Source organism: Quercus robur, chromosome 7, assembly GCF_932294415.1.
Source record: "Quercus robur chromosome 7, dhQueRobu3.1, whole genome shotgun sequence".
In the NCBI taxonomy this organism is placed as follows: domain Eukaryota; kingdom Viridiplantae; phylum Streptophyta; class Magnoliopsida; order Fagales; family Fagaceae; genus Quercus; species Quercus robur.
Genome location: NC_065540.1, coordinates 14,902,572 through 14,914,733, shown reverse-complemented (window position 1 = coordinate 14,914,733; position 12,162 = coordinate 14,902,572). Strand labels below are relative to the sequence as shown.

Genomic DNA, 12,162 nt, shown 5'->3' with positions numbered 1-12,162 from the left:
TTTGAAATATGTAATCCCAAAACTCATTAATTTGATCTTTCAATAGTAAAGCAAATCCAAAGAGAATATACACATAATTCTGCAAAACTCTCCTTGTTCATTACGCAAACCACTTAAGAAGCAAACTCAATATTACTATGTTAACATAAAACTGCTCAATTTATTTTGTGCTTTTCAATCTCATTAATGTGGCTAAGATTTACTGAGGGTTGGGTGGGCGGCTATTGGCAGCAGAGACCCTTGAGCCCCATTCAAGCAGCTCTTTGCTGGTGTCATCCTTGTGAACAATCACCTCAATGAAGCACAGGCTGTCCTTCTTATCCCCTGTTGCTGTATTAATTGCTTCAATCAGCTCCTCCTCGCAACGGACCTGAAAACAATAGTATTATCAGTGTTTCTAAGCATTGGTATTGATGCACTAGAGCATATGCACCATGTTAAACAACTCACCTTGGTTGTCCAGCACTTGCCCTCGCCATTGTGGATTGCATCAACCAACCCAGTGTAGTTCCAGTTCTTAATCACATTGTAAGGCCCGTCATGGATTTCAACTTCAATGGTGTATCCACCGTTGTTTATCAGGAAGATGATGGTCCTTTGCCCATATCTAATCATTGTTGACACATCTTGTGCAGTGACCTGTGAGGCAATAAAAACACATCAAGATTTTATGAATCAAAGTCCTGGGTGAATTCTTGGCAGTTCTGGTATGTTGGAAAGAATTAATATATAGATTTAGGTCAGATATAGCCACCCATATATGACATTTGAAAAATTGACATACAATGCCATTCTGGAATTTTTTAAGAATTTTTCATGACAATATTGATTCTAGATTTTCATTTGCTGAGTGATAAATGTCAAAATAAGTTAAAAAGAATCAATTAACAATTTTGGATGTGGTCCGCAAGGTTCTTGCTTGCCTGCATTGTAAGCAGAAAAAAAAAATTGCAAGAGACAATTAGGAACAAGGCAAACCTGGAAGCTCCCATCACCAATGCAAGCAATCACTCGCTTCTCAGGCACAGCCTGTGCATAGCCAAGAGTCGCACCAACTGACCAACCAATTGATCCATATTGCATTTGGAACTCGTATCTGCAAGCCAATCAAAACTTTGAATTAATACTAATAGCTCCAACTTGGAAACAAACATAAAATACTATATGCTCTCCACCACTTACCCGCAGCCCTGTGGCAATTTCAGCTTCTGGCAGTTAAACCATGAGTCCCCTGTCTCAGCAATCACAGCAGTCTCACTAGACAGCATGTTCTGTATATGCTGGAACAGAACATTAACCCTCAAAGGTTCTTTTGGTGCAGACTTCAAAGGAAGTCCATCAGGAACAAAGATCCTATGATAGTTCTCATAAGCAGTTGTATTACGCTTGAGCCGCTTGCCAAGTGCTCTGAGGAAATCCTTCATCAAAATACACCCAAATGCAGGCCCATTCCCGATCACAACACGGTCAGGTTGCACAATGATTGCCTTCTCTTTCTTGAGAAGCAATGAGTACCCAACAGAGCTATAGTCATTGAATATAGGTCCAGCAAACAAATAAGCATCGGCAGACTCCACAATCTCCGCACAAAATGGAGTGCTGATAGCACCCCAATAAGTCCCAATGAAGTGTGGGTGGTGCTCAGGCACAAGCCCTTTCGCTGATGGCATCACAGCAAGGGGATAACCACAAGCATCAGCTAGTTCAACAAATGCATCAGTTGCATTTGCAACTCTCAATTTAGGACCCCCCACCAATACTGGTTTCACAGCCTTATCCAAAAACCCCGCTGCTGCCTCCACTGCAGCCTCTAATCCCATCTGATTACTCAATCTGTATCCTCCCCAAAACACAAAAAACCCAATAAGTAAATTTCATAATAGCTCAACAACCAGAATCACAGGATCTACAAAAAGATGGTTTTGAAAACATGATTTTAAAAAACGCAATTTGAACATTTGATAAAATCTATAACATGCACTGTTGCTTTAAAAACTGCAATACTAAAACGAAGTTGAAAATGCATAAGTTGCAATTTGTAGATGCATTTCTTCTAACTTCGATTTTAAGAACACAAAAATATGCCAGTTTTTTTGTGTTTTCGTTTAAGATCACTCTGTAGTTTTTCAAAATATAGTTTTTTAATATTCACTTTTTCCTATATAAGGAAAATAAAATCTCCTTAAAAAAATAAAAAATAAAAAGTCCAAAATTTTACCTGGGACTCAACGAAAATGGAACAGGTTCACGACTAAACGTTGGATGAGGAACCCCAGCCAAGTTACAGCTTATACTAATATAAACAGGCTTGCTTTCCTTCAATGAAGTCGAAATCGCTGTATCAATCAACTCATGTACATCTTCCAAATTATTCACCACAGCCTACAACAATAAAATTAAGCAAAAAAAATCACAACTTTAACCAAATTTCCATATCAAAATCACATTTTTTTCACAGTAAAAACTAAAAAACCCAACTGGGTCTCAATCATTTTTTTTTTTTTTTTTTACCTGATAGCAAGTGACAGTCTGAAAACACCGAAGCTCTTGACTAAAGTCAGGCAATCCGATTGTATGGTGCAAAATCCTGTTGGTTCCATAGTCATTGGAGTTGGGCCCACCAACAATGCAAATTAGAGGGAGGTTTTCACTGCAAGCGCCGGCGATCGCGTTGAGCACACTGAGCCCACCGACGGTGAAAGTAACAACGCACGCGCCGACGCCGCGGGACCGCGCGTAGCCATCAGCGGCGTAGCCAGCGTTGAGCTCGTTACAGCAGCCAACGTTGGTGAGACCAGGCTCGGCGATGAGGTGGTCGAGAAGAGTGAGGTTAAAGTCACCGGGGACAGAGAATACGTCCGTGACACCGATTTGGACGAGCCGGCGAGCGAGGTGGCGACCCAGTGTGGCGTCCGAGGGGGTGACAATGGTGGAAGGGGTTGAGCTTTGGATGGTGGAGACGGCGCCGTTTGACGGTACGGCACAGAGGTCTGTGCTGGAGTGTGGGCAAGCGTCGAGCGCTCCTATTTTGGTGTCCATGTTTTGAGAGAGAGTGTAAAAAATCCGAGGAATGAATGAATGGTTTTGGTTTTGTTTAGTTGTTTTTGTTTGTGTGATAGTTCTAGAACTAGAGAGAGAGAGAGAGAGAGAATAGAGGAAAAGTGTAGGGTTTTTTTTGTTTGTTTAAGAATTGGTGTGAGTGAGTGAGAGAAGTGAAAGTGAATTTATAGGGTGATTTTAATAGTGGGATTTGTTTCTAGGGGCGGTTTTGGACGCTGTTTTGTTGTTTTTTGCAAACAGAAATGTTGCCAAAAAAGAAATGTTTGCGTACTAATAATTGATTTTGAGGTAAAAAAAAAAAAAAAAACTAATTTCATAATTATATGACTGTTGGAAATATATATGTGTCTCAAGCTTATAATTGATTTTGATTTTCACTAAAAGTAATTTCGTAATAATAACAATGAGAATGAAAGAAATTTGAATATTAAAATATCATAATAGTCAATTGAACTATAAGGTTTTTGATTTTTTTTCCACAAGTTTTTTGATGATATGAATTTATTTTATAAAATTTACTATTTGTGGATTATGAAAATTTTTGTGTAGCGTAGGTAGGTTTATTGTTTAATAACAAAAGTGGTAAAATTATTAAGTTTTAATATCAATCTATTAGAATTTATTATTTTAGTAACTATGAAAAGAATTGGAAAATATATTTTATGGCAACAAGGGGGGTGGTAAACTAAATTCTATGGGTTCTTGTACCGTGTTTAAATTTTCGTAGGAAGTAAGGAGGATCTTGCCACCTTGGGATTGGAGATTTGGAGTGAGGAAGGGGCATTCTTGGAAATGTGTGTCGGCAAAGTAATTTTAATTAAGTTATTTCCTTTTCTTTTTTTTTTCATTGTTTTTATAAGAAATAAGGAAATGCTAACGAGTGCTTTTAGGGCACTGGTTAAGAATCAATTTTAAAAAAAATTTGACATCATTTTTATGGAAAATTAAAAAAATTGTCAAAACATTAATTGTTTTTTTTTTTTCCCATAAAAATTTCTAAGAAATAATCAACAAGTTTTTTAATCACTACCTAACATTTGTTATTAATGTGTTAGAATTATGATGTGTTTTGTGAAATCCAGACACTTTTTTGGATATATTTGCATACATAATTAAAATTTTGATGGTAATTAACGAGGATTGGAGTGAGGAAGGGGCTAGAAGAATGGTGTGTGGGGCAAGTAATTTTAATTGGGAATATTGTTTTAGTATGTTGAGAATCTTTCGGAAAAATTGATATCCAGTTGCCTGGTTAGCTATATAGTTTTTCTTTTCACGAGAAACTTGGTAAGAATTTTTATTCAGTCAAAAAGATAAGGAATTATTTTTTGAGAAGATTAAAAAGACAAAGAATTTGAGACACACTGTTAGGGATTTATTTTATAATAATATGGTTTCATACATTTTTTTTTTTTTTCAGTTTTTGTAGTCAAATGTCATTGAGCAAAATTTAATCCATTTATGGCTTGTTTAAATTTGAAAATATGCATTAAAAATATGCCACATCGAGTTTGACCTCATAAAAAATAAATTTTTAAAAAAATAACCATAAGTATTTTTATTTTTTTTTCAACTTAACCTTAACAGGAATTGCATGAAATTGATAGATTTGTAGTATTATAAATGGTAAAATCGATAGCATTTGAGAAAGTTTAGGTTTTCAAGTACTACTAATTGCTAACCCGTGAAGTCAATATGATCCACGGGTTTATCAATCTCTTCTTTGAGAAGTTTGCAACAGAACATGTGATTTTCTTTATTCTTATTCTCAGCAGCTCCTTGTATAAAAGTGTCACACGTCTTGCCTTATGGGTCCTTGAATGAAATTATAGCATCCAAGGCTTTAGAAATTCGCAAGTAGAGGAGAAAGAAAAAAAGAAGTTGCTGACTGCCTCGTAGTCTCACACCATCTCAACGTCATCACATAAGTTGGCCCATCATAAACATTGTGCATTTGTGCTAATTAGATATTTTATCAAAATGGTAACTGTTCTTATTACGTATCCAAATTATTTTTTTTCTTTTTTCTTTTTTTAATTTTAAATTTTATAGAAACATACCTCGCCAGAATCAAGTGATGCCAATCGTAACATCATAAATTGTCCTCATTATGCTACTAAATTACTAATACTTCTATTTAGAGCATGAAATTGTGCTAAAATTTATATATTTTTTAATATGAAACATTTTTTTTTTCTATTTTACTTCACCACTTTTCAAAAAACTCAAATCAAATTATGTATTTTAAACTCTATTTCAATATACACCATGACCATAATTTACTCACTTCTTTCATTCTCGGAAAACACAAAAATAAACAAAATGAAATGCACAAATACAATGCTTGTATACATTTACAGTTTGCACAAGTATTATAGTAAAAATGCATTTTGCACAATGGATTATGTATAAGTTTTTTTTTTTTTTTTTTTTTTTTGAGAAAATGATACAAAAGCATAAATTAATGAGGGTGATTTTTAGGGCTTGTTGGATAAATTTTAGCCATTTTGCCATTTTATCATAGGAAATGCAAGTGCTATAATAATGCATACATTTAATATAAATAAATAAATAATAATGCATACAACAACATTAATGCAACAAGCAAGAAAACCGTCTACTTGTGCCAGGCGGATTCATGAATAAAAGAAGGACAAAGTTTAGCTACAAAATTGGTTGTAGCTTAAGGCTACAAACTCACTCAATAAAATAAATACTACAACATATTTTGAAAATCTAACCGTTGAATTGCATGTTCTTTACACCCTTAATACACATGTTAAATTTTGTGTCAATCGGATATCATTTACTATATGATCTATAAGCTTATATTTTGTGCATAATTTTAAATTACAAAAACTTGCAATTTAAAAAATTTATTGATGACATAGCTATTGATCTTTAATTTTCTTGAAATTTTGCAAGCATGGAGGATATAAGAAGAGGATGTAATCCAATGGTGAATTTGTTAAAATTCACATCCAATAAAAAGATATTAAGTAAGTTTGTAGCCTAAGGTTACAACTAATTTTGTAGCTAAACTTTGTCCATAAAAGAATACGTTGTGTAAAATTGTAAATAGATGCAAGACATTTATAAATTACATTAAAGAAAAATAAGAAAATATAAACTAATATCTTTATTATATATAATCCTTAAGTTAATTGGTTTCAAGGCAATTAATTATAGTATTCAAACTTTTATTTTATTTTCTTTTTTCCTCTCCAATTTTTGTGTAACTTTCAAGTAATATAAAAATGGTCAATCAAATACGTTTAGTGCAAAAACAATTGATTTGAATCGATTGCTAGAATTCAATAAACTCTGTATAAGTTTTACATATTATTTGCTATTTAAATATGGATTTACTTGTGGCCTTTGACTTAAAATTGATTATAACTAAATATAATTTTAAAATTTAGGCTAAAATTTTTTTAGTATATCATTCATGACATCAAATTAAGTATATATTGACTTGTTTTATTTTTTTTTTTGGGTAAGCAAACTTGTACGATTGGAAAATTCTTAGGTATTTCCAAAGCATGGATTAATGGCACTCTCTTCTCTCACGTCATGGTAGACCCCACTATAAATTTAATGAGTAGACATACCATGAATGTGAGAGGAAGGAATATCATTTTTTGTGCTCCAAAAGTACTTAAGAATTACTTTGTACAGATGTACCCTTTCTTTCTTAAATTAATTGGGAAGATTTTAGTTATTAATAGTTTTAATCATTTTTAATGTATTGACTAAATTGTTATTATTTTCAAAATGTCGATTTTTTCCTCTCCATTTTTTTGGGGGTGGGTAAGCAACTCGTTTCCTTCTTTCTTAATTTAAACGGCACAATTTTAAACATGCAAGCATGACATGTAATACCCAGTTTTTCTTATTAAAACAAAAAAAGAATTAGATTATTAAAATTATGTACATTAAAAATGAAACATCATATTATATACTATATAATAAAAGTTGGGTTTAGAAGTCATGGTTGTGCCAAATGGCTACTCTCACTAATTAGTAAATTAATTTTATATTATTTGTTATTATATATTTCCTAAAATTAAGGAATAATATTTAACAACTATTTAATTTAGGTAAACTTTATTATTTAAATTTCAACAAATTTAAATTCTATTCAAACTAAAAGTCTATTATAAAAAATTTTGCTTCTAAAAAAATATATATATTATAAAAAATTTTAAACTTAAATCCTAGACAACAACCCACATTTTCTTTCTAAAAAAAAAAAAAACATTTTGACTTCTATTCCATTTTGGGATTTTTCTTTTCAAATAGTTTTGAAAATAAAGTAGGGGTATAATAGGAACATTAGTAAATTATTAATTTTATTTTTAAAAATATGACAATATTTTGGGACATCCCAAAATGGAATAAAGGACAAACAAATTTGTATTAAGGAACTATTTTGTTTATTATTGTTTGTACTGGCTAGAGCATATATTAAACATAACCTAAATAGGAATGATCAAACTCATTCCATATCTCATATTAAGAAATTAACACAAAACACAAAGAGAATTTTCAAATATAAAAATACATAAACACTGATAAAGTCCAAACTCTAAACAATTAAAACTTAAAGCAATTTTTTTATTAAAATTATATACTTATTTTATAATTTATTATTACTATTTATTTGATAATTTTGTTTTAATTATTTTTTAAAAAATTTAGCTTACATATAATTTTTCATCAAGTCATGCATTGCATGGGAATAATACTAGTTAAAAAAAAAAAAAAAAAAAAAAAAAAACTAGAAATTGTTTGCAATAGAAATCTAATAGAGTAGTATTATGCTATTTTAATAGAATTTTAGTTAAAGTAAATTATATTAATAATCGTAATGCATTTATGATATATCACATGACATAAGAAGGTGTTAAAAAACAAAAATTTAACAACAAATAAGAAATCAATATATATATATTTTTTATTACAATAGAGTATTATATCAATTTTTAACTCGAAAAATAACAATACTAAATTATTTATAGTATTTATGTATATTTCCAACAGTTATTACAATGAAAAGATATTTGGTATTAAATAATACCATATCTATTTTTAAAAAAAATGATATTTTGTTAGCATTATCAAAATTCAATAAGTGTGAGACATATTGATGCCGTTTGGGTGGCCGTCTGCGTTTATAAGTTTGCGTTTTCAGATTTTTTTTCCCCTTCGTGTGAACAGTAAATAAAATCACATGAGTTCACTGTGCAAGGGACAAAAATTACTGTTCATGCACTGTTTATTACTGTTCACGTACTAAAAAATATTAAAATTTGGTCTCACGGTACTATTTACACATTTTAAAATTATTTTGCTACAATATTTTCAGTTTCAGTAACAATAAGTTTAATCCAAATGGACCCATTAACAAAAAATGATTAACCTCTTAATAAATAAAAGATATGTGTTAATAAATAGTTATTTTCACACACATATTTTTAATTAATATCATTTGATATAAAATACTTTTTTTCCTATCCATTAAAATATGGTTATTTGGGTTAATTGTGGACAAATTTTTCGCGGCCCCAAAGAAAAGATGGTCAAGTGTCAAACTGCCAAATAACTGTACACAAAAAGTTGTTCAGCAATACCGGCGCTTCGCTTAGCTGTAACCTGGTTTTAACACAGCCAGAAAGTTCCTTCACCTGATTCTAGAATCTAAATTAGATACCAAATACCAATTTCTTCAAAATCCCAATCTCACTCGCAACAATTAACACGCTCCTCAGTGACTGGCCTCTCTTTCTTGGCCTTGACACAGCTTTTTAAGTTATTTCGTTATTAACATGATGAAGACAAACTTGACTATATGTGATTTGTTTCTTTAAAATTTTTTAATAAGTTTAGATAATCAAGCATATATAGGCAAATAAAAGCCTACGACTACATAATTGTTGTATGACAAAGTACAAATGATGGAAAAAAAAAAAAAAAACAAGTTCATGTAAAAATGACAAATAATCAATTACATACTATTACGTAAAATAATTGTGGTAAAATAATGTGATTCTAAAATTATTCGTATTAATATTCAAAAATATTATCTTTTTTACTTCTTTAAGTGGACGAAGACATGACCAACTTTTCTTTTCTCTTTTGAGCAAAAGACATGACCAACTTAATTGACTATTAAAAGTCTAAAACCGTAAGAGCAAGCTTTTGAATTCCAGAATCCACTGAAAGCCAAATAGGAAAGAAAAAGCGTCCACTGGTTTTGGAAACTAGCTACCAGAGTCGCTGGTAATTTAATAGTTTAAAAGTTGTCGAATTCTTGATCACTGGGAAATAGCTAGAAATTAATAGAGGTACCCATGTGGTTTGCATGCACAAGTGGGTACGTATACCCTACGAGGACACAACACGTAGTGGCTTTCATGTGGAATTGTGGAGTAATAACCGCGCGAGAATGAGCTAATGATTGGGACATGTGTGCGTACCCTCTAAGCACAGAAATATTCAAGTGGTACTCAGACCAGCCAAATTGAGTAATACTTTTAAAAAATAAAATAAAATAAAAAATTCATAACTTTGTCTTACAAACTGTTTATTTGCTGAGCTGATGAAGTCATGAATTCACATAAATATACCATTTACAATTCATTATATGGGCAAATTGTGAATTTTGTTATAGTATTGGTATTATTTCAATTAATTTTGTTATTCTTCTCTACTTTTTTTTTTTTTAACCTTTTCATATCCAAATTGATTTTAGTATGCATTGATAATTAAAACATATTCGAAAATAAAGGAAATAGTATTTTCTATATAAAACTATAATATGAAAAGAATGAAATATTTTTTAATGCATAGAACAATAAAACTTTTCCCTAAAAAAAACAATAAAATTAAGGTAAATTGCAAATTATACTCCTAAAGTCTGGAGGTGATTGGATTTTATACCTTGAAGTTTCAAATTTTGGATTTTACCCCTGATATTTGGAGGTGTTTGGATTTTACACCCTGACGTTTTAAATTTTGGATTTTAGCTCCTATATTTTAGTGATGTTTGAATTTTACCTCCTAAAGTTTGGGGGTGTTTGAATTTTATACTTTAAGTTTCATAATTTTAGAGTGTAAAATCTAGACACTCGCAAACTCTAGGGGGTAAAATACAAATTCTGAAATATTAGGGTGTAAAATCCAAACACTTCAAACTTCATGGGGTAAAATCCAACTTCTGAAATTTTAGGGTATAAAATCCAATTACTCCCAAACTTTAGAGGTGCAATTTAGAATTTACCCATAAAACTAATATCAAAGTAATTATTGTAACTTTAGTTAATCACCCAACAACCTCAACATATCCAAACAAAGACGATTTTAAGACATAAATCATCTAACCATAATAAAATTAATTTTATATAAAGAATTATGTCAATTTCAATCCAAAAAAAAAAAAAAGGATGATATATATTTTCTTTTAAAGTTTAATTTACGCTTGATGGGCGATACATGGTAACGGAAATATGAAATCTAATTTCCAATTTTGATATTAATGTTGAGAGAGAGAGAGAGAGAGAGAGAATGACTAATCTATATATATATATATACATAATGGATTTTACTAATGTGTGCTCTAAGGGCACACAATAAGTAATCATTTTTAGAAATATTTTCTCGAGAATTAAAAAAGTATTGACAGTTTTTTCAATTCCCGAGAAAATGTTTCTAAAAATGGATGGCTTAATGTATGCCCTAAGGGCACACATTAACCGGACCCATATATAATAAGTGAAACTGAGAGAAACTCAAATTAAAATTCAAAATTAGAGTTCCAATTTTGCGCCATGTGTCCTAAATTATTTACTCTTAAAGAGTTTTTTTTTATTTTAGAATTAAATGTGGGACCATATCATAAATATTCATCCAAGTGAGTTATTAAGTACAAAAACCAAAGAGTTTAAAATAAATAAATCCTAAAAAAAAAAAAAAAGTGCTTCACAATAATTTTTTTTTTTTAAAAGACAATTTATATTTTATACTTAATAATATCCTTACGAAATTTTTTAAAGAGTTAACAAAATATAAAAAATGACTATCAATAGTATTTAAATTATATATATATATATATGAATTATATTATGTATCTTATTATATATTTTTAATAGTATTTAAATTATATATATATGAATTATATTATATATCTTATTATATATTTTTAAGTGTATCCGGGATTATAAGCTAGTCTTGATGATATATTCATACATGAAACTTGCTTACAAAATTGAAATCTCAAGTTTTTTTTTTTTTTTTTTGAGGGTGAATTGAAATCTCAAGTTGAGATTTAGAATTCCTTCATAAAAAAAGTGTGCGTAAATATCAAACATAGACAGAAAAAGCAAAGATCACATGGAAGTGTAATTTGTGGTGTACGTGCCATGAAATAAGAGGGTGTGCTCCACGAAATTGAATTTTCCAAATGAAAGTACATAATTTGGTTAGTTATGAAGAAGAGTTGTGGTGTTACTCGTGTACTGGTGTTCTTGCCATATTTTCCTTTGACCAAACATAAAGTAGGCTTTGTTTGGTTGTAAATATCACCATCTTACGATAGGACACCTCGTAGGATGGTCATATATTTATATATAGGCATGTTTGTGCTAATTGTCCTTTTTACTGACTCAGTTCTTGGCTTCTTTCTCTCAATTCAATTGTTTCTACAATACGTGGTCCCTTAAATGGTTGGTCGAGTTTTCAATTCCTCCTCGTTTTTGGCACCCCTCTTCTGCTATACTTAATTTGTTAAAATTGACTAGAAACAAATTTTCAATAAGATTACCTAAAAAGATGTGGACATACGAATCCATGAATTTCAAGAAGTAACATAATTGAATAGCTAATCACATCATGTAAGGGTGGAACCATAATTTCAGTCGAAAGGAAGCAAGATTAAAAAAGCAAGATTGAAAGATGAAATTAACTTTAAAAATATTAATCAATATTAAATAAATAAATAATTGTTAATCAAAATAAATAACAATGAAAGTAATCATTTCTTAATTTCATATCATCAAAATAAAATAACGAAAACAATCAATTCATTATTAATAACAATTAATA

At 30.3% G+C, this 12,162-nt stretch overlaps 1 protein-coding gene across 1 annotated transcript; it reads right to left on the bottom strand.

Moving 5' to 3' along the window:
* LOC126692421 (pyruvate decarboxylase 2) lies at positions 1–3,195 on the bottom strand. Its single transcript, XM_050388027.1, has 6 exons — positions 2,512–3,195; positions 2,219–2,382; positions 1,183–1,833; positions 979–1,096; positions 451–639; positions 1–370 (listed from the first exon to the last, which is right to left on the bottom strand). The coding sequence occupies exons 1-6, from the start codon at positions 3,037–3,039 to the stop codon at positions 200–202; spliced, it is 1,821 nt and encodes a 606-aa protein (XP_050243984.1). The 5' UTR covers positions 3,040–3,195; the 3' UTR covers positions 1–199.
* Positions 3,196–12,162: the final 8,967 nt, after the last annotated feature.